Source organism: Sus scrofa, chromosome 12 (assembly GCF_054392235.1).
Source record: "Sus scrofa isolate SSC_HxYL_T2T_F1_AM1 chromosome 12, Sscrofa_HxYL_maternal_Yorkshire_Landrace_v2.0, whole genome shotgun sequence".
Classification (NCBI taxonomy): Eukaryota; Metazoa; Chordata; class Mammalia; order Artiodactyla; family Suidae; genus Sus; species Sus scrofa.
In genome coordinates this window covers 3,576,731-3,603,578 of record NC_139394.1, presented here as the reverse complement: position 1 = coordinate 3,603,578, position 26,848 = coordinate 3,576,731, and the positions used below count along the sequence as shown (strand labels likewise).

At 61.1% G+C, this 26,848-nt stretch overlaps 1 protein-coding gene across 1 annotated transcript in view; it reads right to left on the bottom strand.

Moving 5' to 3' along the window:
- Positions 1-26,848, bottom strand: part of DNAH17 (dynein axonemal heavy chain 17) — a 111,746-nt gene that overhangs the window by 31,910 nt on the left and 52,988 nt on the right. The window contains exons 38-59 of the mRNA XM_084983417.1: positions 26,544-26,704; positions 25,922-26,078; positions 24,846-24,950; positions 22,705-22,862; positions 22,116-22,254; positions 21,758-21,985; positions 21,238-21,375; positions 20,330-20,462; positions 19,190-19,317; positions 18,348-18,496; positions 13,859-14,141; positions 13,592-13,765; positions 13,162-13,369; positions 12,635-12,800; positions 10,080-10,182; positions 9,058-9,205; positions 8,591-8,682; positions 5,895-6,056; positions 5,287-5,451; positions 4,967-5,158; positions 2,173-2,439; positions 1,328-1,489 (exon numbers count right to left, since the gene is read on the bottom strand). Of these exons, the coding sequence (XP_084839543.1) occupies positions 1,328-1,489; positions 2,173-2,439; positions 4,967-5,158; positions 5,287-5,451; positions 5,895-6,056; positions 8,591-8,682; positions 9,058-9,205; positions 10,080-10,182; positions 12,635-12,800; positions 13,162-13,369; positions 13,592-13,765; positions 13,859-14,141; positions 18,348-18,496; positions 19,190-19,317; positions 20,330-20,462; positions 21,238-21,375; positions 21,758-21,985; positions 22,116-22,254; positions 22,705-22,862; positions 24,846-24,950; positions 25,922-26,078; positions 26,544-26,704 (3,618 nt within the window). The remainder of the gene's footprint in view (positions 1-1,327; positions 1,490-2,172; positions 2,440-4,966; positions 5,159-5,286; positions 5,452-5,894; positions 6,057-8,590; positions 8,683-9,057; positions 9,206-10,079; positions 10,183-12,634; positions 12,801-13,161; positions 13,370-13,591; positions 13,766-13,858; positions 14,142-18,347; positions 18,497-19,189; positions 19,318-20,329; positions 20,463-21,237; positions 21,376-21,757; positions 21,986-22,115; positions 22,255-22,704; positions 22,863-24,845; positions 24,951-25,921; positions 26,079-26,543; positions 26,705-26,848) is intronic.

The following is a 26,848-nucleotide window of genomic DNA, read 5'->3' as shown; positions in this document are numbered from 1 at the left end:
ACTCCCTTACTCCCCAGGGACCCTGGAAGCAAGGCATCCCCCCGCCTTTCAACCCTGCTGGCTCAGCTGTCACATGAAGCTCAGGACGGCAGGGCCTGGGGGGCTGTGGTGGGCACTGGTGACCCTGCACGACCCCGGGGCCTGGGTCACGGCAGAGGTCATACCGTCCTCTCTCGGACGCACACATGTGCGTATTCAAAATGTTTGAACAGCCCAGACAATTCTATAAGCAGGTACTGGACATTTCCTGTCCCAGGTCCTGGGGTTGAGGAATTCCCTTTCTAGCGTCCTCTGTCCCCTGTCCATCCCGGGTCACGGCCCCCACCTGGGCCCGCCCCACCTGCCCGAAGCCAGGCGTCGGGAGCTTCGCCCCAGGAACTGTCCGAGCAATATTAACTTCGACTCAGGTTCATGTGCAAATGTGTTCCTTCCACACACACTTCGGCAGCTACTCTGCAGCCCTGGCAGGTGTCAGGGGTGGGCCCCTGCCTCTGTGTCTGAAGCAGGGCGTGGAGGAAACGCACAGCAGGGGTCTTCCTACCAGGAAACACTCTCGGTGACCCTTCTTTAAAAACCAGGGAAGAGGTTAATTTCAGGCTTATTTTATTCCCCTTAATAACTGAACACGTGTCCAAAATAAACTGGACGTGGTGACCATGTGGGATTTTCATTCCTGTGGGCGGGTCAGCGGGGAGGGACCATGTCTAGGCCAGCCATGAGCTCCGAGGGTGAAAATGGGCACCGACTTTCAATAAAAGAAAGGCACGGACCCTGGAAAGGAAAAGGCCAGAGAAGGAAAAAGGCAGGCTTACGCGGCCCCGTCATACGGGCCGTGCCCTGTGAAAGGCAGGCTGAAGGCCGTCCCTGTACAAGGCAGGTCGAAGGTGAGGGGCAGAGCCATGTGGGAGCCCAAGGCCAGAAGAAAAAGCCTGGATACACTCATCAGCACAAACACCGGGCCCGCAGCCGGCTCCCACCGGGTCGTGCTCGCAGCCCGAGCTGCTCATCCACTCGCAGCACCCCCAGAAGAGCCGGCCCTTTGGGGCCCGGAACCCCCACCCGATGGAAATGGCTGCTCCCCAGCGCAGTAACTCGGGGCAGGAGACCCACAAGCAGCCTGTCTTGGTTCATAATTTTGACACTCTGAACACCCCAGCACTGATTCTGACTTCTGCAGATGCTGCAAGGAGACATCACTGGTTTTGATTAAGTGTTTGGTGCCCCCTCAAGCCCCAGGCCAGTGCCTCGCCTGCCTCACCCTAATCCCAGCCCCCAGGCAGGTGCTGTTGATCCCTCCCTCCTTCCCGGCTCTGGGCCCCGGACCCACCTGAATCCCCTCAGTGTCCTCAAGGAAACGCGCGCTGACGGACACCAGGGCGTCCTCCGGCCACTCGTGGAACCAGTCGATGGCCGTGCAGTTGACCACGGCAGGGAATTTCCTGGCTCGCACACGCAGGACGGAGCCCACGGGGGAGAAGCACAGGATCACCTGGAAGCAGATGCAGAAGGGCTGCTGGGTGGGGGCCGCTGGGGCGGGGCCACACTGCGCCCCTTTGGCAGGAAGCCCCTTTGGAAGGAAAAGCTCTCTGAGCGGCGTCTGGCTCCAGGTGTCTGTGCGGGGGAGGAATTCCCAGTTCCGGGTGGGATGTGGGGCTGTCGCATCTCACGTGAAGGTGCAAGGGTTGAGCCCCAAGCCCTCCTGGGGTGCCCCCCACCCCGCACGGGGAAGGAGGGCTGGGTGCGGCAGGCAGTGGGGAGAGGGCACCCGTGCTGGGTGGGGAGGGTGGGGGGGCGGCACGGTCCCTTTAGCAGGTCTGGACCTCGGAGGGTGGACGGAGAGCCAGCAGATACCTAGAGGAGCAGGGCCACCTGGCCAGGGGCAGCCGTCCCTCCAGACACGGACGAGGCGGGAGAGAAGGACCCCCCCCCCACCCCCGGGCTCTCAGTCTAACTCTAGCTCAGCCATCGTCCCCAGGGGGAACCGTGGGAAGGTCACAGTGACCTAAGGCGCTTCACTGTGCTGAGGGGCCAGGGTGCAGGCATCACCAGGCTCTGGGAAGGCCCCCTGTGCTCCCCCAACACGTTTCCTGCGCCTGAGAGGGTACAGCCACCCCTCTGCAGAGTGGAGACCCAGCCCAGAAGGCCGCGGGCCCGCCAGGCCGGCGCCCCCACCTTCAGATGCCTGCGCACTTTATCGATGAAGAATTTCCAGCAGGCCTCCCGCGTGTCCGCCAGGCCGAGGGACTTGACCTGGGGCCGCATGGAGGAGACGATGTTCTCCGCCTCGTCGTCCCCGAACAGCCCCGGGATCTCCCCCGAGGCCAGCAGGTCGTTGATCAGCACCAGGAACTGCTCCTCGGCCACCTGGGAGTCGGTCAGCAGGAACACGGCGGGGACGTTCTTCACAGCCGCCTTGACGTACTGGGCGCTGAGGTCGAGCTAGACGCGAGGGGGACACCCTGAGTGGCCTCGCCAAGAAGATGCTCACATAGAAGCATCTTCCGCTGCCACCGGGACAGGCGCACCTGGAGCTCTGCCGCCCGAGAAGTGGGCAGGGTCTGTAGGAGGAGACCTGGGCCTCCAGGGTGGAGGATGCCCGGGGCTGCCACTCGCCACAGCCCCGAAGGGGAAGCAACCCAGATGGCCCTCGACGGATGGACGGATGGCTGGCTGGCTGGCTAACACCATGGTGGTAACACCCCATTCTCCCAGGGAGGAACCCAAGAACCTGACGTTGCTGGGAATCAGCCAATCACAGGAGGACAAATACCGTCCCTGCGAGAGTCAGATTCACAGCGACAGAGAGTGGGGGAGGGGAGGGGCGGGGGGCGGGGGGCGGGGGAGTCAGCATTTGATGGGGACAGAATTTCTGTTTGGGAAGATGAAACATTTCTGGAGAGGATGGTCGTGATGGCTGCACAACTCTGAGAATGGACTCAATGCCACAGGACTATACGGTTCTAAGGGTAAATTTCGGAGTTCCCACTGTGGCTCAGCAGGTTAAGAATCCAACATAGTGTCTATGAGGATGCGGGCTGGATCCCCGGCCTCACTCAGTGGGTTAAGGACCCAGCGTTGACACAAGCTGCAGCTTAGGTTGCAGATGGGGCTTGGATCTGTGGCTGTGACGTAGGCTGGCACCTGCGGCTTCGATTCGACCCCTAGCCCGGGAACTTCCACATGCCACAGGGGTGGCCGTAAAAAGGCGGGGGGGGGAAAGGGGGGGAGCAAACTTTATATGTTTTTCCATGAAAGAGGAGTAAAAAATTTAAATGGAGGAGTTCCCTAGTGGCCTAGCAGGTTAAGGATCCAGTGTTGTTATGGCTGCAGCCTGGGTTGCTGCTGTGGTGCAGGTTTGCTCCCCAGCCTGGGGACTTCTGCAGGCCTTGGGCGCAGCCGAAGAAAGAAATTTAAATAGAGACCCTGAAAGAGGCCTCAGATGAATACATCACAGGCTTGGATGTGGAGACTTAGTGCCAGAGAGAATGAATATGCTTGGCATAGCTCCCATCACGTGTCTAGTAGGATTTAAACACTAACCTGACCAGACAGTTGCACGGTAATTCTGGAATCCAAAATAAGTGAGGGGGAACAGTTAAAGAAAAAAAGAGCAGGTTACAGAGCAGTATGAATAGCTTGCTGTTTCTGGAAAGTATGTCAGTTTACATGTGTAAACGGTAAATGTTATGTCAAAACATCTCTCAAAGCACGAATGTGACTTTTCAGGGGTTAGGCGATTTGCTTTTTGCTTCTCTCTACTATACCGTCTAATTTTTTGCCCCCCCCTTTTTATTTTTTTGCTTTTTAGGGCTGTACCTGCAGTATGTGGAGGTTCCCAGGCTAGGAGTGGAATTGGAGCTGTAGCTGCCAGCCTACACCACAGCCACAGCCACGCCGGATCTGAGCCACGTCTGTGACCTACACCACAGCTCACGGCAACACCGGATCCTTCACCCATGGAGCGAGGCCAGGGATCCCACCTGCGTCCTCAGGGATACTAGTCAGGTTCACTACCACTGAGCCACGACAGGAACTCCTCTATTAATTTTCCAGTAAGACCCGGGGGCCTCTGTAAGTGTGTGAAAGGCTTTGCAATGTCCATCACGAGCACCCGAGCAGCTCGCTTCTGCCCTTCAGTGGCAGCCCCCCTCCCGATGGTTCTGTTCCAGAGAAACGTCATCAAGGTCCCTTAGGTGGAGCTGACACGGGTACAACTGGGGTCAAAAAGCAGGCCACGGATTCTGCATGGTTTCAACAGGCTTAAAAGACAAATCGAAGGGAAGCCCTGAGCTTGGACCAGCAGAGGCAGCAGGTGGGATGGGAGCCCTGCCCACAGACCACCCCTCCCGCTGAGACCCCAGACCCCCTGGCTCCAACAGGGGTCCAGGCTGCCCTGGTAAGGCCACCTGGCCAGTGATGGCCTCGGAGCCCCGAGGGGTGGGTGGGAGTCCCCTGGCTCTGGCATCGTCCTGGCCACAGAAGCAGCCTCGGCACCAAGGCAGAGAGAGAGGAGCAGCATGGCGTGGTCAAATCAATTCCAGCTCTCATCTCAGGCCCTACAGTAAAGTCTGGACTAATCGTGTTTGACCCACACACGCTGCCTTGAGAGAGCCAATTTTTGGGAAAAAGAAATCAATAAAGAAAAACCTCGGCGGCAGGTCTTGGGGATGGGAGACCTACGGATGCTGATGTTTGTTCAATTAATTCAGAACCCTGAGCAGACGGGCAGGCAGCTAGTTGGGACGGGCTCTGAATTACTGAATCTGGACAAGTGGGAATGACGTGGCAGCATGGGGCGACCAGGGGCGCACACCAAAGCCCTCTGACACTGTCGTGTGAGTGGACCTTCACCGTCTAAGATAAAGCCCCTGCAGGCGACCTGCACATCTCTGGGCTGGGGGCTTCGTTTTGGAAACCGGAGTGGGGACACCCCCCTCCACTTCCCCTCCAAGGGCGGCCGGCTCACCTTGAGGTCTGGGATCCCGTAGCCTTTCTTGAGGGTGATCTGGAACACGTCCAGCGCGCTGATGTAGGCGGCCAGGCGCGAGAGGCTCTGCTTGCCGCTGCCGCCCACCCCCACCAGCAGGGCGTTGCCGCGCGGGGACTCCAGGATGCGGTTGATTCTGCAGATGTGAGCCACGGCGTCCTCGAACAGGACCTGCCGGGACCAGAGCGACCTGGGCGGCTCACCGTTTGGGGACGCGCTTCCCGCCACGAGGTGTCTCCGCCAAGCCACCCCCGCCCCCACCCTGCGCCGCCTCTGGCTCCAGCTCCCGCTCCCCTCACCAGGTTCATGACCGCGTTGACCTCGTTGTAACTGTCCAGGACCTCCACCAGGGTCTTGTTCAGCTGAGCTGTGTCTGTCACCGGGAGGTACTTGGGATCGCCGATGCCGTGAGAAAAGTGGCAGTAGATATTTGGTCTGGCAAATAAGAGCTCGTCGCCGAGTTCCTAGGGGTTGGAGATGAGAGGGTGCTGCTGTTGCCAGCGTGGGCATACAGATCACCGCCAGCAGCCCCGGCACCTGGCCCCCGTGGCCTCAGGAAGCACCCACGCTGCCAGGGCCCATACGCTGCTGCCAGGGGCCTGCGCCACCGCTGGGCACAATCCCCTGGGGGCCCCTGTCATATTGAGAACGAACTAAAGTCCAGAAGGGCCACTCCACCAATACCCAGGACACGGCAGCAGGGCACGTGGACCCGAGCTGTCCCTGCCCCAGGGGGTGGAGGGGGTGTCACACCCTGACCCTCCCAGGGCTCCGCGCCCCTCGCAAAGACATCTTCTGGGACCCCACGTGGTCCTTCCCATCCTTGCGGGTGGCCCTCACAGGGGGCAGGCTCGTCCCGGGCTCCCGACCTTCAGGCTCAGTGGGGAGACCTGGCGGCCCGACTCACGTCAAAGAACTTCTTGGTGGACGCCACGGTGACCCGGCGCAGCGTCTCCTGGTCCTTCTCATCCACCATTTTGTCGCCATACACGCGCTCGGCTTCGTGCAGCCAGAGACGGACCAGGTCCAGCGGGATTTTCAGGATCTCTGTGGTGGAAAACAGGAGGCCCTGCCCCAGACAGGGGAAGGTCAGCATCCTTGGCTGTGTTAGGGAGGCCAGCCGAGGGCCACACGCCGGTCAAACAAGAAAATGCTCCTTCCCTGGGGAGCGACCCATTAGGCTGGACACACTGTCCACTTGGGGCAAGGAAGCCACTGACCGCCAAGGCCCTGCCGATCTTGGAGGCTGGAGGGGGTGGCTGCGGCCTGAGAGATGTGGGGCGGGGGTTCTCACCAGACAGGGCTAAGGGCTTCCCCTCTAATGGGGTGGATGCTGGCGAAGAGGGTACAGGATGATCACGGCGGGAACCACCATGCGAGGCCACCACGTGGGGGGCTGCGCGCTTGGGGGCTGCAGTAAGCCTGCCCAGGGCCAGGCCTGGCTCGGCTGTTTGCTAACCAAGCGACCTGCAAGCGCAACAGGTGCTCGTCCTCTGGGCCCCTGTTCTGGGCTCTGGGAACAGGGACACTGGGAGTGACCCCGCCTTCACAGAGTTTGCATTCCAGTGGGGAGAGGCCACCTAACAAAATCACAAGGTAATGACGTGTCGTGATGTGCGCCAGGAGTGACACAAACGGGGACAGTGAGAGTGTGGGGTTGAGGAGGGGCCTCTCCAGGGCCTGACGTCTGAGCCGGCGCCTGCAGTGGGAGGAGACGGGATGTCCCTGAGCCTCAGAGCCCCCCCACTGAGAAATGGGGCTATGGGAGCTCATCTCATGTTATTGGAAGGAGAAAAGGGGGATGTAGGTGGTAAAATCCAGTTCCTGGCTCCGTGAATACATGCGAGGAACCACCACCACCATCATCACCGCCACCGTAGTCAATCGTCTTCACCATCAGCATCCCGCTCACCGCCGTGTAGGCACGACCCTTTCCCCCTCATTCCCACCCCCACCACCATCCCCATCATCACATCCCATCCCCATCATCACATCCCACCCCCATCATCACTGTCCCCATCCCATCATCACATCCCATCCCCATCATCACATCCCACCCCCATCATCACTGTCCCATCCCCATCATCACATCCCATCCCCATCATCCCATCCCATCCCCATCATCACATCCCATCCCCATCATCACTGTCCCATCCCCATCATCACATCCCACCCCCATCATCACATCCCATCCCCATCATCACTGTCCCCATCCCCATCATCACATCCCATCCCCATCATCACTGTCCCCATCCCCATCATCACATCCCATCCCCATCATCACTGTCCCCATCCCCATCATCACATCCCATCCCCATCATCACTGTCCCCATCCCCATCATCACATCCCATCCCCATCATCACATCCCATCCCCATCATCACATCCCATCCCCATCATCACATCCCATCCCCATCATCACCGTCCCCATCCCCATCATCACCGTCCCATCCCCATCATCACTGTCCCATCCCCATCATCACATCCCATCCCCATCATCACTGTCCCCATCCCCATCATCACATCCCATCCCCATCATCACATCCCATCCCCATCATCACTGTCCCCATCCCCATCATCACATCCCACCCCCATCATCACATCCCATCCCCATCATCACTGTCCCCATCCCCATCATCACCGTCCCCATCCCCATCATCACTGTCCCCATCCCCATCATCACATCCCACCCCCATCATCACATCCCATCCCCATCATCACTGTCCCCATCCCCATCATCACATCCCATCCCCATCATCACTGTCCCCATCCCCATCATCACATCCCATCCCCATCATCACATCCCATCCCCATCATCACGTCCCATCCCCATCATCACACCCCATCCCCATCATCACACCCCATCCCCATCTCACATCCCATCCCCATCATCACTGTCCCCATCCCCATCATCACATCCCATCCCCATCATCACTGTCCCCATCCCCATCATCACATCCCATCCCCATCATCACATCCCACCCCCATCATCACATCCCATCCCCATCATCACATCCCATCCCCATCATCACCGTCCCCATCCCCATCATCACCGTCCCATCCCCATCATCACATCCCATCCCCATCATCACCGTCCCATCCCCATCATCACATCCCATCCCCATCATCACCGTCCCATCCCCATCATCACCGTCCCCATCCCCATCATCACATCCCATCCCCATCATCACATCTCATCCCAATCATCACATCCCATCCCCATCATCACACCCCATCCCCATCATCACATCCCATCCCCATCATCACCGTCCCCATCCCCATCATCACCGTCCCATCCCCATCATCACATCCCATCCCCATCATCACCGTCCCCATCCCCATCATCACCGTCCCCATCCCCATCATCACCGTCCCCATCCCCATCATCACCGTCCCATCCCCATCATCACATCCCATCCCCATCATCACATCCCATCCCCATCATCACCGTCCCATCCCCATCATCACCGTCCCATCCCCATCATCACTGTCGCCAGGCCCGAGATCACTCTGCTTTCTCTCCTGAGATCGGCAGAGGAGGAGCGCGCCTGCGGGTCCAGCCTTGGCCAGGGGGTGGGATGACACAGCGCTGAAAGAGCAGTACCTGGAAAATATTGGAGAGGTCCCTGAGGTTGAAGACATAATGAAACTTGATGGCCGTGGGAAGAAACGTCGCCGTGACTTTCTGGTGCAGGGCTGTTACAGGAAAGACACATCGATTCTTGGGTGCTCTTAATGGCCTCAGGAAGTGCACAGCTCAAGCTATAGTTTCTAAAGCAAATGGACTGTGAGACGGTGACAATTTCAGTGAGAAATCTGCGCAGCTGGGGCGGGGGGCGGGGAGTTGACGGCTCTGCTGATGTGCACATTGTTTCGTGTACTCAGATTCCTAGGCTCTGCCTCCCCCTCGAGCACCTGGATTTCACTGTACCTCCTGCTGACACACAGCCTCGTTGAAAGAATATTGATTTGAGAGCATAAATAAAACATTCACCAGATACGAAGCCGCCATCAGCCCCCTGAAGCAGTGAGTCTTCCTGACAGGCGAGGGGGCGAGGCGGGCCGGCTTACCCAGGGCGGAGGCCACCAGCTGGCTGCTCATCCTCTGGACCGCCATGGAGGCCGACCGAAGGGCCAGGTGCTGGGCCAGGATGCTGCTGTAGATGGTCACGAGCGCCTCCTGGCCCGGGAAGCTCACCGCAAACACGCAGAAGTGGCGCTGCCCGCAGTAAGCAAAGACCCTCGTCAGGCAGCTCCTGGGGATCAGTCTGGGGCGGGGGCGGGGGGAGCTGCCTTCTTGGGGAGCAGACGGTCCTCAGGGCCTAATGTCCTGTGGGTGGGGTCGGAATGGACACCTCACCCCCCCCGTGCCCCCCCACACCTTGGGTGAGGTCAAATCCCTTAAATATCAATGACATCTTAAACAGCCAAATTGACATCACGCTCAAGGAAAGGTTGGGCAGAAGCCAAAGAGCATCTCCTAGCCCAGGCCTGGGTTTACATCCAGGTCCATCAGATCAGATGCTTCAGAGCCGAGGTCCTGCCCTGGTGGCAGACATGGTACAGGACGTCTTGTCACATCTGAGTTTCATTCAGGCAGCGTCTCATTTTTTCTTTTTTTTTTTTTAATTTTACTGTAAGTGTGTCCCAAACATCGCGTGGGACGTATTTGTTATGCATCTGAAATGCGGGGTTGATCAGGCACCTGAGTTTTTATTCGCGAACTCTGGCAGCCCGAGGGGGCTCAACACCCCAATCCCAGAAGACTGGGGTGTTCTCCAGGGGATGTCACCCAAAGCCCCCCACCCCCAAACTCTGTCTTTCTTTCTTGGCTTTGCGGGGCCACACCCATGACATATGGAGGTTCCCAGGCTAGGGGTCAAATCAGAGTTGCCAGCCTACACCACAGCCACAGCAGCGCCAGATCCCTGACCCACTTAAGCAAGACCAGAGATGGAACCCACATCCTCATGGATACCAGTCGGATTCGCTTCTGCTGCGCCGCCACGGGAACTCCCCAAATCAATGCTTTCGTTTGCATTTGCCAGAGTGAACCTCCAACTCTGACCGAGGCGGGTGGGGCTGCTGCCTACCTGAAGTCTGGGGTCGATGGTGAAGGACCCAGAAGTGGGGTTCATGCACGCCACATACTGACAGTTGTGGACGTCCCTCAGGGTGAGCTTCTGCCTGTCATACCTGCAGGAGGAAGACAGTGTTAACACCCGAACAACCGGCCGCCTGCCCGCAGGAGCCACTGCAGCTCCCCAGGGAATGCCTTGCACGTGGTTAAAAAAAAAGAACCTTGCGAGTTCCCTGGTAGCTCAGGGGGTTAAGAAGCCAGTGTTGTCACTGCTGTGGCGCAGGTTCCATCCCTGGCCTGGGAATTTGTGCACATGCTGCAGGTGCAGCCCCAAACCAGAGGACCGCCAGGAATATTAATTACAGGTGAAATGGCACTTCATGCTCTCAAGAAAACCTTTGAAACGGAGGCAAGAGAGTGGCTCGGCATGCAGGTCTGGGTGTGTGCGCCGGCTCTCCACTTGGGAGCGCCGGGGCTCAGTATCCTTGTCTGTGCCACGGGTCACTACGAGCACGGCTTGAGCTGACACGGGGAAGCCACTTAGAAGGGCACTGGAACACGGCGAGTGTTGCCAAGGTGTTCGAGGCCAGCCGCCTTATGTTTCTGATGACGCAGCAAGGAGGTGATGCCGACCCAAGAGGCTGAACGGTTTCCTTGGTGCCAGAGCAGCGACGAGCTCCCAGCTCAGAGGCTGCAAAGAGCCTGTGCCTCTTGGCCTGTGCTTTCCACCCTCTGGGTCCCCCACCCCCGCCCTCTCTTCGGTGGGGTTTGGTTTCCGCTGGGAGTTGGTGCCTGCCCTTGTTGATGTGGGGGGGCTCTCGGCACCCCGTATGTCAACCACTGCCAGTGTCGGACATCGCGAGCTAAGCGCCGTCTCCCGCCCTGCTAGCTCATGGCAGGCTTGTCACCGGCGCCTCTGGGTAACAATCTTCCTCAATCTTCAGGGAGCTCAAAGCAATCAGTTTCACCTCCTGCTCAGTGCTTTTGAACCGAGGGCGAGATGCCCGGCCACGCCTCTCCCCTCCCGGGGGCGGGGGGGGGGGGTGGGGGCGCTTTCACCCACTGCCATCGAAGTTCCTCCTTTGCCTGTGGGTCTGCACCGCCCCGGGCAGCGCGGGGCGGAGGCCAGGAGGGTGTGTTCTGGGTGGTTCTGCACTTGCTGATGGAGCTGCTGGTCGTGGGGCCCCTGGACCCGATGTTCTAGTGGGAGCTCCCACATCTGACCACGCCGCCCTCTCCTCAAGATCCTCAGAACAGGCGTTCCAAACTGTCGTGGCTCAGCGGAAACGAATCCAACTAGGAACCATGAAGTTGTGGGTTCGATCCCTGGCCTCGCTCAGTGGGTGAAGGATCTGGTGTGGCCGTGAGCTGTGGTGTAGGTTGCAGGCGCGGCTCGGACCCTGCGTTGCTGTGGCTGTGGTGTAGGCCGGCAGCTGCAGCTCTGATTCCACCTCTAGCCTGGGAACCTCCATATGCCGAGGGTGTGGCCCTAGAAAGAAAGCAAAAACAAAAACAAGATTCTCAGGACACACTCCAGAACCCGGGGCTGGAGCTTCACAGCGCTGAGGGGCCTCTCAAGGAAAAGAGTATCAAACATCCTAGATTTGTACCTTTTGCAAGAACGTATGTCCGGGCGAACCCGTTTGGAGGGTGTGGAACCAGGGCGCAGGGAGGAGGAGGGCTGGGAGGGGGGTGGGAGGGGTGCGGGCGGCTCTCACCACCTCCCTCCGCCTTCCCCTCCGGCCTCCTGTCCCAACCTGCCCCCGGCCCTGGCCATCCCACAGCACTGTCACATCCCCACAGATGCGGCGCTCCCGCAGGGCCCCCGCTCTGCCGCCTCCCCAGGGAGCCCTCACCCCCAACATCACAGCCCCAAGCCCCCGTCGCTTCACTGCTGTCCTTGCTGGGCGAGGCGGGCCACGGAGCCAGGTGTCGGCTTGACCTCCAGCGCGTCTGGGCTGTGACCTCTGGCAGGCAACTGTCTCTCATGTAAGGGGCAGGCTCCACACACCCAGAGACGTCTGATGAGATTGCTCAGGCTTCCTTGGTCTCAAAACCCCCTGGGTGGCCTGGGCCACGTGCCGGGCCATCCTGACACCTGTCTTTCAAAAGACACTGGACAGTCTCATCTTTCCAAACTGCTACCATAAACACGTGCCCTTGGCTTTCCATGGCCCTTGAGAGAAAGCATCTTCTGTCCGGGGGTCCGGCTGCCCTCCCTGGGTACCCCCCCCCCCGCCCGCTCTCACGCTCCAGCCACGCTGGGCCCCCTGGTCGCTCCACGGGCCACGCTCCCTCTGCACGTGGCGTCTGCTTTGCCCGATGCTCTCCCTCCAGGTTCCACGGCCGGACCCGTGGTTCCAGACCCTCCCCCGGAACGGCACCCCTCTGTCTCCTCCGCCAGAAGGACACCTCGATGGGGGAGGGACCCATCTGTGCCCGCTCCACGGAAGCTCCAGGCCATGGCCGTCAGCAGTGGATGCGGGGAGGAGACCCTGACCCCCAGGCCTGTGCCCCCATCCGTGTGGTCCCGTCACGGCCCTGCACCCTCCCAGGCCACCCCCTCACCAGTGCCCGTGGTCCATATGCTGCCGGATGAGGGTGTGCGGGGCCACCGTCCCATACTTGTCCACCTCAGGCATGTTCATGTCATCAAGGAAGTAGACGAGCTTCTTGGTGCCTGGGGGCCCGTAATTCCGCCCAGATTTCTTCTCCAGCGGCTTCTCAAGAACCCCTAGAAAAGGGAGCGAGGTGGCCGTGGCGGTGCCCGGGAGACCCCACAGTCAGCGGCCCAGGGAGTGGCCCTGGGGGCACTGGGTTCCACCCGCCCCGGGGGTGAAGGAGGGAGCAGTGGGCATCCGGGTCCCAGGTCGGGGGGCGGGGCAGGAAGCTTGTGCCCTGTCAACGCCGGGGCACCCTCACCCCTATTCTCAGCCCCCCTGCACCCGCTCCCAGTACCCCCACACCCGTTCCCAGCTCCTGACCCCCTTAACCTGCACCCCTGCTCCCAGCGCCCCCACACCCTTGCTCCCACGCCCCAGTACCCCAGCCCCCGCCCCCTCACCCTGCCCCCGCTCCCAGCCCCCGCCCCTCACCCTGCAGCATGGCCGAGGTCGTGTAGAAGTTGAAGGGCACGGCCTGCACCAAGTACTCGTCCGTGCTCAGGCTGTCCAGCTTGTCCCCCATCAACACCGACTTGCCCGTCCCCGCGTTCCCCACCAGCATCACCGGCCGCGACTTCTCCATGAGCAGGTCCAGGAAGTAGCGGATACGGACCGTTTCCGTGGTGTGCACCAGGGAGGCCTGGGGGGCAGGAGGAGGGAGGAGGCGGGGCCCCGGACGCCCCCGCCCTCAGGTCCCACTTTCCGACCAGCGGGCCAGCTGGATCGTTCCCTCCACCCCCTTTTACCCACGAGGTCCCAGTGTGGACGGCCGTGTGAGACGGGGCGAACCGGCGCCGCGTGGGCTGGGACCCTGAGCCCTGCTACTCAATCGTCCTCAGGCGGCACCCCCTGGGGCGCTTACCTGCAGCGGGACGTCGGGGTCCAGCTCAAAGCTGGGCACTCTGTCCGTCCAGGGCAGGAACTTCTTGGTGTCGGGGTCAATGTAATAGTCAAAGACCGTCCCTTGCGAGGGGAACTTGATGGTTTTAAACTCGTTGACCCACCACTTGCTGAACTCCACGCGATAGTCTACCAGCTGCGAGAAGACAAGCGCAGCCCCGCAGGCCCAGCTGAGGGAGGCGGGGAGACGGCGGCAGGGGGGGCGGGGGCCTGCGGGGCGGATGCTCACCTGGTCCTGGAACATGGCCCCCCCGAAGGCCCAGAGGCAGGCGAACACGAAGTAGAGCTCGTACAGCTCCTTGGCCGAGTCGGGCGGCGCGTTCTTCTCAGTGAGCAGGCACTCCAGCAGGTACAGGACCGTCTGGACCACCGTGATCTCGGGCACCGGCGTGATCTTCTTAAACCCCAAGCGAAGCTTGTCCAGGCAGGTGGGCAAGTACTTGTCAAAGAGGATCGTGAGGTTGGCCTTTTCCGACTGCACCTGGCGCCTCTCGATCCAGCTGCTCACCACCCTGGGGAAGACCGGGAGGCGCTGGGGGACCGCAGCCACCGCGTTGGGGGCCCCCCAGAGACCCTCCCCTTGGTGAACGCCTCCACGTGATGCTGGAGCTGCTGCCTGGTCCCGGACCTTGAGGGGGTCTGATGAGGGTGCCCCGTTCCCCCGGGATTCTAGCTGTGGGGTGCCGTTGACCTAGAACAACTGGGAGCCATGCTTCCGATCCCCAAATGCAGCTAATACGAAGGACAGTAGAGCTGGATATGAGAGAAAGAGGAGTGGGGAGAGGAGGAGAAAAAGGCTCTGTAACATCGTCGAGGAGAGAGAGAGAGGATAGATGGGGAGGGAAGAAAAAAGAAACAAAAGGAGAGGAGCAGGGACACATCATTGGATCAGCTGCGCTCCTGGATCCAGCCATGCCTGAAGCACGTTTGATGAATTAGGCAACTGACATATTTAGTGCAAGAGTCTAAACCCAAACCACAGGCACTGCTGAGGAGCTGCGTGGGGCTACTTGGTACACACACACATCTGGAGAGGGCTACGCAGAGGTGGCATGAAGGGTGTGGATTCTAGAGCCCTACTCCTGGCTTGAATGGGCTCTTGCGTGGCCAGCCATAGCCTCGGGCAAATTCCTCAATGCGTCTGGGTCTCAGGTTTCTCATCCACAAAAGGGAGTGATGATAATAGCTCCCATTTCAAAGGACTCTACCTCGGCTGATATTTTTAAAGCTCAAAGACTAAGTGCCTACTCAAAGCATAAAGAGCGTCCAGCTCCCTGGTGGCGATGAGCTCAGTGAGCTGTCATTTCCAGGATGCCCGGAGCATAAGCAGGAAGCTCGTGTTCCCCCGCGAAGCTTGCATGCCAGCCGTGGCCCTGGCAGACGCGGCTTTCTGTGAGTGAGCTTGTGTTCTGGAAGCTCTGCTTCCTCCTGCATCCCCACCAGAACAGAGCTGAGAGCTAAAACCTCTGCCCCACTGCACCTGGGTTATCTGGAGACCAGAGCAAACCTTTCAATAGCCTACATCTGCAAGCAAACGCAGTGCAGTTACGAACGGAATTGCAAACACAGTTGGCCTTCAGAAGGCAGACCAGTCTGCAGACCTGTACAGAGACTGCTGCATCTGCCATCTTGAAGGCCTAAATGTCAAATTTAAAATTTTGCCTTGTTAGAGACATTTAGTGCATGCAAATGTGTGTGTGGGCTTTGATCCGAGGCCCACACACCAGGAGGCCCTTCCCTGCCCAAGGGGCCACAGAGGCACCTCAGGAGCACTTCCTTACCCAGAGGGGCTCGGCCACACCCGCCTTGAGTCACTGCTGTCCCTGCTAGAGGGCTACTCTTTTTCTCTGGGGTCTTCTGGGCCAGCGTGCAGCCTCTCCAGCAAAACCTGGGTCTCCTCCTGGTCCCCAGGGAGCTGCTCACGCTCTCAGTCACCCCTCTGGAGCCCCAAGAACCACTCCTGGCAGACAGGCACCTCCAGTTCCCGCCTTTGCCCTCCGTGCTGCTCTTCTGCCCCCCGCCCAACTGGGTGCCCCCTGGGGGCCCTGCCACTCTGTTGTCTTCCTGTCTGTGTCTTTTTTTTTTTGGTCTTTTTAGGGCCACACCCACGGCATATGGAGGTTTCCAGGATAGGGGTCGAATCGGAGCTATAGCTGCCGGCCTACACTACAGCCACAGCAACGCCAGATTTGAGCTGCATCTGTGACCTACACACACCACAGCTCATGGCAACACCGGATCCTTAACCCACTGAGCAAGGCCAGGGATTAACCCTGCATCCTCATGGATACTAGTCGGGTTCATTACTGCTGAGCCATGATGGGAACTCCCTGTGTCTTAGTGGCTCCTGTCCAGATCCTTGCCTTGTCGGCTGCCCACCCTGGAAACTCCCAGACATGTGCCTCGGGCAGAATGGGGTCCCCTCAATAGAGACGTCCACTCTTAGCCCGGGAAGGCAGCCTTACTTGGACAAAGGGTCTCTGCAGATGCAACCGCAGCAGGGACCTCACGATGAGATCATCCTGGGTGACGGTGGGCCCTGATCCAACCCCGGTCCTTCGAAGAGGGAAACTAGGACACAGGCGCACGCAGAGGGAGGACCACGTGGGACTTGGGCGGCGTGTGATGGGGGGATGTGTCTACAACCAGAACCGGGAGAGGGGCCCCGAAGACATTCCCCTCACCCTCCCAACACCTGCTTTCAGACGTCTGGCCTCCAGAACCGAGAAAGAATAAACTTCCACTATACAAAGCTGCCCAGTGTGTGGTCCTCTGTCACGGCAGCCCTAAGGGGGATGAAGGCGATCCCCTGTGGGTCAGGCCAGCTCCGGTGCTGTCCCTGCGGGGCCACTATGCTTGGGTAGCCCTCCAGCCCTGGCCTTGCTGCGTCGGGAGACGGTCTCACTTCTCTCCGCCTCCTCCTCTCCTGCCACCAGCACATCTGCCTGCGCCTGGAGACACCCATACCTGCACCCCAGCTGCTACAAGACTCATTTCCAGGAAGACTTGAACTTCGAGAGCCTCCTCCCTGTTCTTCCTTCACAAACTACCATCTGGCTTCTGCCCCTGTCGTGCCGGGAAGCTGTCCTTCCTGAGTTAACGGTGAGTTCCCAGCTGCCAACTCCAGGGGCAACTTCCTGTCCTTGGCTCCCTGACCCTCTCAGCCCCGCCTCCCTCTTGAAGCTTTCTCCTCCCTGGGCGTGTGGGATGCCCCCTGCCTGGTTTCCCACTGCCTCTGGGGCTGTTCCTTCTGGAATCCGTTAAGGACCCCTCTGCCTCAAAGAGCAAGAGATGTTCACTCTCCATGTCCCTCCTGGGAATCCGGTTCCCCGTGTGGAATATCCTAGGGCCAGACACACAGTAGGTGTGCAGAAAGCTCCGGCTGAATGAAGACAGCCCGGGGGCATCCCCTGTCCTGGAATGTTGCCCTGAGGGTTCCGCTCAACACAGGCTGAATTTCTAGCCACATGTCTAAGTATGAAAATGTGGTTCTAGGCCTTAAGCCGAGCTTCCTGTTTTTTTGGTTTTTTTTTTTTGTCTTTTGTTGTTGTTGTTGTTGTTGTTGCTATTTCTTGGGCCGCTCCCGCGGCATATGGAGGTTCCCAGGCTAGGGGTTGAATCGGAGCTGTAGCCACCAGCCTACGCCAGAGGCACAGCAACACAGGATCTGCAACCTACACCACAGCTCACGGCAACGCCGGATCGTTAACCCACTGAGCAAGGGCAGGGACCGAACCCGCAACCTCATGGTTCCTAGTCGGATTCGTGAACCACTGCGCCACGACGGGAACTCCCTGTTTTTTTTTTTTTAAGGTTTCAAATACTTCTCATGGAGTTCCCATCGTGGCGCAGTGGTTCACGAATCCGACTAGGAACCATGAGGTTGCGGGTTCGGTCCCTGCCCTTGCTCAGTGGGTTAACGATCCGGCGTTGCCGTGAGCTGTGGTGTAGGTTGCAGATGCGGCTCAGATCTGGCTTTGGTGTGGCTGTGGTGTAGGCCGGTGGCTACAGCTCTGATTAGACCCCTAGCCTGGGAACCTCCATGTGCCAGGGGAAGCAGCCCTAGGAAAGGCAAAAAGACAAAAAAAGCAAATACTTCTCACGTCCGTCCTTTCTTTCCCCATCCCAGGGGCCACTGGCCGTCTGCTGGCATGAACTTCCCTCTTTGTGTCAGAAAGGCCCCTGCGTCAGCCCCGGAGGCTGGTCCAAGGTCGGGACCTCACTGCCAAGGGCATCCGCACACGTCACGCTCCATCCAGGAACACCTGACCCCCCACCCCCACCGCCTGTTCCCGGAACCTCATGCTCTTGCCTGGCGCGCCTTAAACGCTGGTTCTCACCTGGGACGTGTTCCCTTTCTGTCCACCTGGAAAGCTCCCTCTTCCCACAGGGGTCAGGTCGGACTCCGGCCTGGTCTCCAGGAAGACTTCCTGTCTCCGTGACAGGCCCAGACCTTCCATCCCGCCTCCCGCCCCAAGTTCCCTACACGTGGTGCAAACTTCTGTTTCACTGGCTGCCGTGCTGCTGAGCCCCTGTGCCTCCCCCGCCCTGCCTCGCCCCTCTGCCCTCATCCTTTCATCGGCGACAGGACCCTGATGCCTGGGGGGCCCCCCCCAAAGTTGGGCAGTGAACGCCCTCGCGCACAGGTCACTGTGAAACGCTATCGGCCTCCCTTTCCTCGGCACAGTTTGGAGCAGGAGGACGAAAGCCCGACTCACGGGTTCCAGCCGAGGTCGGCAGGGTTGATGTACAGGATGCCGGCTCTGGAGACGGTGGCCGGGGTGGCCGTCCGCAGGTGGCTGATCTCAAACACCAGCCGCATGGTGCGGTTCAAGGGGATCCGCTCGTTGCTGGCCAGGGTGAGGACCTAGCAGGGGACACGGGCTGCCTCGCCTCGGCCTCGTCCCCAGGCGGCGGCTGGGGACACCCCTGCACCCCGCTGGCCCCAACCCACCTCCGGGACCCGGCGTGTCCCCGGCGCCCTCGAGGCCACCCCTCCCCCGCCCTGGGGCCACGGAGCGCGTCCAGGTGCGTGTGTCCCACCTGGGATTTCACTGCGATGCTAGACCTGCTTCCGGATCGCAACCCCTCCCCTTCCCCGGGAGTTCTGGGGTTCCCCCCACCTGAGTGAGTTTTGAGCATCACGTGTTTTATGGCCACAGTCGTGGCACGTAGGCGTTCTCAGGCCAAGGATCACACCCGCACCCCAGCAGTGACAACGCCAGATCCTTAACTGCTAGGCCACTGGGGGACCCCCAAGACTCTCTCTCCTAAGCGGCTCCTAGATAATTCTCAACAGTCTGCGCCTTCTAAGATGTGGGCTACCCCTGCCATGTTGTGCCCGTGAGCCAGACAGGAACGCTTCCTGCGGCTGCATCATTCACCAATGCCCCCTCCGCCCAAGGCACCTGAGCTGGGCGCATGCGGGCCTGCGTCCTACAGGACCGCCCCTCGCGAGGGGGGGTTCCCCGTCCATAGTGATTTGTGCAGGGCTCCAGGCAGCGCCCCCACCCCGTGACTGCGGGCCGGGGCCGGCTCTGGGGTCCGGGAGCCCTGTCACCTTGTTGTCATCCATGACGGTGTTGAGGGACTCGATCCACATGGGGTCTATGTCCCCGTCCAGCACGATCCACTTGGGGCCGTCGTGAGTGATGTTGGCCAGGTCCCGCATGATGGTGGAGAAGAGGCCTGGGGGCCGCGGGGCCGTGTCAGGCTCTGTCCCCGGGGGCGCGGGGCGCAGGAGCCAAGACCCAACTTCCCACTGCCAGTCCTGCCGGCCCACCCCCCTCTCGGAGATGCCTTCGTTCAGAGGGAGAGTGGAGGCCCTCCTTCAGGAGCGCACGGGCTCATGTCCCACCTTCCGTCCCCAAGGACCCCTCCTTCACGCCCCCCTCCTGCCCTCCCCAGTCCAGCCTAGTTCTCAGATTCAACAGTGCTACACAGAGCAAGCGCCACCTCCACCTCCCCACCCCCTCCCCATTCATTCCATAAAGATCTGCTGAGTGCTCCTGAAGCCTCGGGCTGGGGACCTGGGGACAATCGAAGCCCCTGTCCCCCCAACCCCCACAGGAGCTTGCATCCCAGTGGCGGAGGAGCAGAAATGCAAGATACACAAGCAGGAAGAGAAAGCAGGGTGAGGGGTAGGGGGGATGTGGAGGCAGGGGGACACTGGGGCAGAGCCCCCGCAACCCCGACAAGCAGCACACACCCACCTCTTCCAACCCCTCAGGGCCCCTCCCTCCACCTGGACCACCCCTGGGCCCCCCACCTTCCCTAGCCCCTCCCCTGTCCTTCCTCCACCACCCCTCGAGTTTTTTGCTATAAAGCACAAATCGAGGCCCTTCTCCAGCCTGCCTTTCTGGGCTCTCCTCCGTGGGCGCCCCCGCCCGCGCTTGGTGCAGGTGGGCTGACGCTCAAACATCCACGGCTTCCCCGGTTCCTCCCACCTGGTGGAGTGAACCAGCTTCCCTCGGATTCACGGTCCCCGCCAAGCGCTGTCATCCTGCACCCTGTGTATGCAGGACCCCATCTCCCCAGCTGGACCCACCAAGGGCCTCCCTCAGGGGCCAGCCAGGCACGCAGCAGCATCGCAGCACGTGTTCAGTGCATGGAGCCCAGGCAAGGGGCGGGGACCGAGGCCTGGGATGCCTGCCGGTGACCCCTGCCCGCCCCGCCCCATCGGGGACCCCACCGCCCTTACCGTCTTTCCACTCCCTGGTGGCCGGGTTGATGATGCCGAAGAGCTCGTCACAGGTGACGGCCTTGGGGTCCAGGTCCACGGCCACCGGCTTCCTCTTCAGGTTCTGATACGTCTTGTTCAGAGACTTGAGGACCTGCGCCAAGGCGGGGGCCGCTCACTCAGGGCCATGTCCCGAGCCCACGCCCTGTGCCAGAGCCCTCGCCCGGTGGAGGAGGGGGGATTCCTCTGTGGCCCCAGGCAGCACCCCTGCTCTGGGCCTGCACCAATTTGGCCAAACATCACCCTGGGGGTCGCCAAACGCTGTGAAGCTTCCTGTAGCAGCGGGGCTGCTGCCGGGACCCCAGGCCGAGGCCTGGGTCATTCATATTCATTTCCTGATACTCCCTGTACTTCTTGCACCAGAGAAAAGGGTTTTTAAGGACACTTGAGTGTTTCACACAGACACACGTGGAGACGTGCATCCATATACATGTCCCTTTTTACAGCGCTGGGCTCATACAGTTTCTGCCTTTTTAAAATAACTTGAGGGGAGCGCCCCCCGCCCCCCATGTTGCTAGTCTTCGGAAATCATCCTTAAAAACAGCCGAAGCGTCCATCCTGGGGGCGTCTAGCTGAACACGTGGCTGGCTGGGAACTTCGCAACCCAATGTCAGAAACACCGGCCACCGCCCTCTGCTTTCACTGTGTCCCCGGCCAATGGCAGGGGACAGGAGGGGGTGGGGGCAGCCCAGGAGGCCGTGATGGGACCAAGGGGGGAAGGAGCAGACAGAGGGGAGGCCCTGGGAGAAGGGCCTCGAGGTGGGACCGGGCTGCCCGGGCCACTCCTCGCCCCTCCCCACCCCGCTGCGCCACAGCCTCCATCGGGCCCAGGACGCTGGCTCGGGGCTGGGTCCTGTGCGGGCCAGTACCTGGGACTTGCCGCTGCCCGCGTTCCCGATGACAAACACCGAGTGCCTGACTTGCAGCAGCTCCTCCAGCTGCACCACCTTCAGCACGAAGCTGTCCTCCGCCTGCAGCCTGAGCTCCACGGTGCTCTGCCTGATGACCTGGGCAGGTGGGACGGGGCGCTGAGCCCACTCCGAGGGGCAGCTCCTGGCCCAGGGGAGCCCCCAGAAGGGAACAGCGGCCCTACCTGCAGGGGTGTCTATAGGCTCTGCTGTGGGTGCTACTGAGACCCCTGTTAGGGTACGGGCTTGCCCGAAGCCCCCTCAACTTCCTCTCCCAACCCCACAGCCCCTGATCGTTGAGGAAGGGGCCGGAGAGGCAGTCCGCGGCCTCAGGATGTTCCTTGGGGCAGGGGGAGCCATGCCCGTGCGAGCATCACCACAGGGAGACGTGGCCACCGCCCCAACATGGTACCTGCCACCTAGGGACCATCCGACGTGCGGCGGCAAGAACCGTCCTGGGCCGGGACTGGTCCGCGCCTACCTTCTCAAAGTTCAGGTCCCGCTTCCGAGGCACGTCCAGGGCGGGGAAGAGGTCCCCGATGAGCCCCATGAACACGGGCAGGTCGTCGGTGACAATCTTGGGGATGTTAAAATCCCTGAGTGCCCTCATCAGCACCTGGTCCTCCGCCCGGCCGGGGTCGCCCCTCTTGAGCGAGCCGGCCACCACCAGCACAGACTTGATGGCCCGCAGGCCCCAGTCGTAATGATCCTGTGGGCAGGGGGCCGGGGTGGGCGTGAGGGCGCCGTCCGGGGGGCTTCGCCGGGCGGTCCGGGAGGCAGCCTGGGCGCCCTGCGTGCGCGCGCCCTCCCACCCGCAGCTCTGCGGGCTCAGGACAAACCTGCTTTGAGAGCAGCTCTTTGCACAGCGTGTAGAGAGTGATGAACTTCCTGGCCAGAAGGCGAGCCTCCAGGAAGCCCTCGGCCACCAGCATGATCTCGCATATCAGCTCAAAGTCAGGGACCACCATGGCGCAGGGCCTGGGCAGGATGGCCGGTGAGGTCTGCCTTGGCTTCGGCCCCTCTCCACCCAGGCCCCCACCTGCCCCTCGTCCCCCAGGTGCACGCCTCACCTGCCTGGAGGACCACAGCATCCCTGGCCAAGATTCTAGGGCTGGAGCGGGGTTCCCAGCCCCTGCCCTCCTCTCCGCTCCCCGTGCCCCCCACCCCCGCCTCACTTGTTCCTCCTACGCCCCCCGCCCTCTGCGGGGGTGCCTCCAGGCCCTGTGCCCCTTCACGCAACTCCTCAGAGTCACCTGAGCCCATCAACAGCAGGCTTTGCCCGAAACGGGACCTCCACCCCGGGGGGCGGGAGTCAGAGAGCAAGACCTGGGGCTGCTGCTTAAGGAGGCCTGGCCGGCACGTTCCTCTCGCCGGGCTCTGTCTCCAGACGCCCCCACCCCAGCCCTCCACCCTTTGCCGCTCACGCACCTGAACAAGGCCTTTAAGTTCTCGGGCAGCTCCGTGCGTCCGGCGTACCCAGGGTTCATGGTGATGAAGAGGCCGACGGTGGGGATCAGACTTATCATCTCTCCCAGGAAGTTAAACAGCTGCTTCTTGGCCCGAATGGCATCTTGGACACACTTTACCTAAACGATGGGTACGCGCTCACGTCGCCGTGGGAAGGACCGGCCTCCACGGGCTGCACTGATCTTTAGTTGGGCTAAAGCCTGTGGCTGTGAACTTGCAGGGACCCTCCTGACCTGTGGGCCCCTCCCCAGTGTCCCCAGCAGTGACCACAGCCAGGACGCGGAGAGCAACGTGGTGACGGGACATATCCACGAGCTCCAGGTGGTGTCACCCTCCACAGCCACCCCCACCTTCCCCCAACCCCCCGCAAACACTAATCTGTTCTACCTTATTACCGAGAGGTGGTCCACCCTCTAGCCACTTTGTGTGTCCCATTCCTGCTCAGGCAGTGACCTGCAGGAGGATGGACTGGGAGCCGTCCCCACATCAGAAAACCGGCGCCAGGTTTTAAAACCTGAAGTCAGGGACCATGGCATGTGCCGCAGAGCAGCTGCAATCCTCTAGGCCACCACTGGAGGGCGCCCGGCACCCACAGTTAAGACCTGATTTCCAGCCCTGGCTTTGACTTTCCTCCCCGGCAGGTCAGCAGCTCACACCCCAGCAGGGTGGGGCTGGCAGTGGGGACCCCCTCCCCTCCACACAGAGCCTCTCCTAACATTTCTTGTCCAGTTCTTGCTCCTCCATTTGAGTCAACAGGGTTCTACATAACTATTCTGGGGTCTGTGCACTGACTTTGGGGGTGAGGGTCCCCAAGGCAGCAGTCAGTACTGCCCATGGGTCTTGGGGGTGTTGGCTCGCCTCCGGCCCCAGGGCTCGGGGATAGTTCCGCGTCTACACCGAGGCAGGGAGATGACAGTGGAGGAGCTACCTGTACCTAATCCTAGTCCTGCCAGCAAACCCATTATACAGATCAGGGCATGGAGACAGAGAAAGTTTAAAGAAAGCACAGAATGAGGCAGATAAATTAATTATTATTATCATTATTTTTTTCTTTTTGCTTTTTAGGGCATATGGAAGTTCCCAGGCTAGAGGTCGAATCAGAGCTACAGCTGCTGGCCTACACCGCAGCCACACCAGATCTGAGCTGTGTCTGCAACCTACAACACTGCCCAAGGCAACGCTGGATCCTTTACCCTTGTCCCCACTGAGCAAGGCCAGGGAGTGGACCCGCATCCTCGTGGATACTAGTCAGGTTGGGTTCATTACTGCTGAGCCACAGTGGGAACTCCTAAATTAACCAGTTTGAGTCAGGCTCTGCACCCAGGTTGTGGGTCCTGGTGGCTGGGGCTCGTTTTGCCATATTTACCCACTCCTCTGCTCCTCCCGCCTGCTCTGTTCAGCCCTGCCCTGCAGCCTCCCCTCCCCTGTGGTCTAGGAGGTCCAGCCCCAGGAAGCGCGTGTCTACTCCTCTGCTGTGGGAGTGGAAGGAGGGGTCTTGGTGCCACCAGCATCCTGACCCCCTTTTCCTTTGGAAAGTCAAGGTCCACTTGGCCCTGCCTTACCTGAGAGCGCCCAGCGGGCCTCGGCTCTCGAGCAGATAAGGATCTGCGTAAAACCCGTGGGGCAGGGCTCCCTGGGCCATTTGAACAAGCAGCTGGGGTCATGCCGGTGTGAGCTGCTCTTTGCCTCCCAGAACCCTGCTCCACCCTGTCCCCACTGCATCCTGCACTCTGTCATGGGTGGTCCCAAAATACCCGGCGCACTTCCTCCCTCTCTCCCTCCCAGCACCTTTGTCTAAGTGACAAACTCCTATGCATCCCTCAGTGCCCAACTCCATTGATACCTGAAGCAACACCTGGTTTCTTAAGCAAAATGACTCATCCCCTCATCATCTGTATGTGGTTACATACACGCCTCTGTGCCTGATCCTTGCCGCTCTTCTGTGTGCCCAGCCAGACGGAGAGCCCCTAAAGGACAGGGCTGGGGTCCCGCTCACCTGTGCCACACCCACCCCCTCTGGACCCTCCAGGAAAGCCGATGAGCCCCGAGCCGGCAGGGCAGTGAGTTCCCGTCTGCGACGCAGAGACCAGGCGGGGGGTTACCTGCACGGCAATCACCGACAAGACCTCCACGGAGATGCGGTTGAATTCGTCGAAGCAGCCCCAGGCTCCGGTCTGCGCCAGGCCCTTGTAGATATTTCCACAGGACTGCAGGGGGGGGGAGGAGAGGGCACTGGGGAGCCCGGCCAGAAGCCTCCAGCTGCCTCGCCCGCCGTCCTGTCCACGGCCCCCTGACCGAGGGCCAGGCTCGGGGACCTTGGGGCCCTCGGGAGGCTAGAGGCAGGAGTCCACTCCCTGGGTGTGTGTGTGTGGGGGGGGCAGTGCCTGCAGGAAAGACCTGTCGTTCCCAGGGACTCCTAGAGCCTCCCTGGTGTGTTCATGCCAAGTTCAGCCCTTGTGTGGCCCCCAGCAGACAAGGGAGGGGGATGGGCTCCAGGCCCCAGGGGGCCATCGGGAAGGTTCTTCAACATTTACAGATGGGATTCCTTCTAGGAGGCTCCAACCTCAGATTCCACTTTTCTGAGATCCAGGAGGCTGGTGTGGGCTGTGGCCTGGACACTCAGAAGAGGCCGCTGTCCCCACCCTCAACCCCAAAAGGGGGAGGGGGAGGGGAGGGCCCCACAGGCCCAGGCCCTGACCTTGGTGCCCACCCCAGCCCTCCCACCAGGGACAGCTGTGACCTGACCGACGGAAACCTCTCTCCCCAGCCTTTGAGAACGGTCACTGTCCTCCTTGGCGCGACCGCCGGGGCCCGGCCTCCCCGCCCCTCCCCGACTCAGAGGGGCTCGCTCTGCCCGGTGCCCCCCTTTGTTGGACAGGCTTAGAACCCAGGTTGGGAGGGGCTCCCTCCACAGAGGTGGGGGGGTGTGGGGGCAGGAGGCTCGGGGCTGGGTTTGTCCACCCTGGGAGCCTCCACGGGACACGCCTGTCCTGCGCAAGGGGCCCCAGCCTCCCAGGAAGGCCAAGGCCACCAGCAAACGGGAGGGTGCCTCCTGCGGGGTGCGGCCGGCAGCGTCCAGACATCAAGACATCGAGCTCACATGGGGCCTGGAGGCTGCAGCCTCTGCTGGGGGTCGGGACGGGGCGTGTGGTCCTCCCGGGGGACCTGGGCCTCCCACCTTGTAGTCCATCTGCTCGGAGCAGTTGAAGACGTAGACCATGGTGCCCAGGGCTCTGCCCAGGTCCTTGGTCGTCTCCGTCTTGCCCGTCCCGGCGGGGCCGGCGGGGGCTCCGCCCATGATCAGGTGCAGGGACTGGGTCAAGGTTATGTAGCACCTGCAAAGGACCCAGGTCACCGTGTGGGCGTCAACCCCACAGGCGCCCGCTCTCTCTTTGTGGTTCACAAGTTACACCCCTGGCGCCCCAAGGACTGGGGATGTCCCCGAGGAGCAGACACTGTCCTGGGGTGGACACCTTGGGTGGCCTGAGGGGAGAAGGCGCTGCCAGGCCACATGCATGGAGGGTTCGCTCTGAGCAGCCGGTGGCCTGAGTGCCTCTGGCTGTGAAATAATTCAGAGTTCACTTGGCCCTCGATGCGCTGCTGAGGATACAGAAAACAGGGTCCCACTTGGCAGGTCCTCAGAGAGGCTGAGCCACACCCCCGGGGCCACACAGCAGGGGGCCGGGGCAAGGGAACCTGACCGCAGGGCGCCTGACCCTCAGCCTCAGCACGGTGTCCAGGGCTGGTGGAGCCCGGGGAAGGGTGAGACTCTCTCCCCTGGGCTGCGGGGGGCGTCTCACCTGTCGGTGAGAGGGGTGATGACCAGCCGTGGCGTGTTGCCCAGGTACTCGTACGAGTACTGGATCTGGGCGTCGCAGATGTTGGCGAAGCAGTGCTGCTTCTCCTCGTCCCAGCGGTGCCGCAGCTGCGACTGCCAGGTGAAGGCCTGGGAGCTCTCCACCTGCAGGCGGAGGCAGAGGCGGGTCCTGACCTCGGGCGCCCTTCCCGCCGCCGCCGCCGCCGCCCCCGCCCCCAGCTTCCCGCGGAGTCTTGCTCAACGCCCGCCCGGCACTTCTAGGTGGGCTGCGGGTCCCAGGGTTCCGGG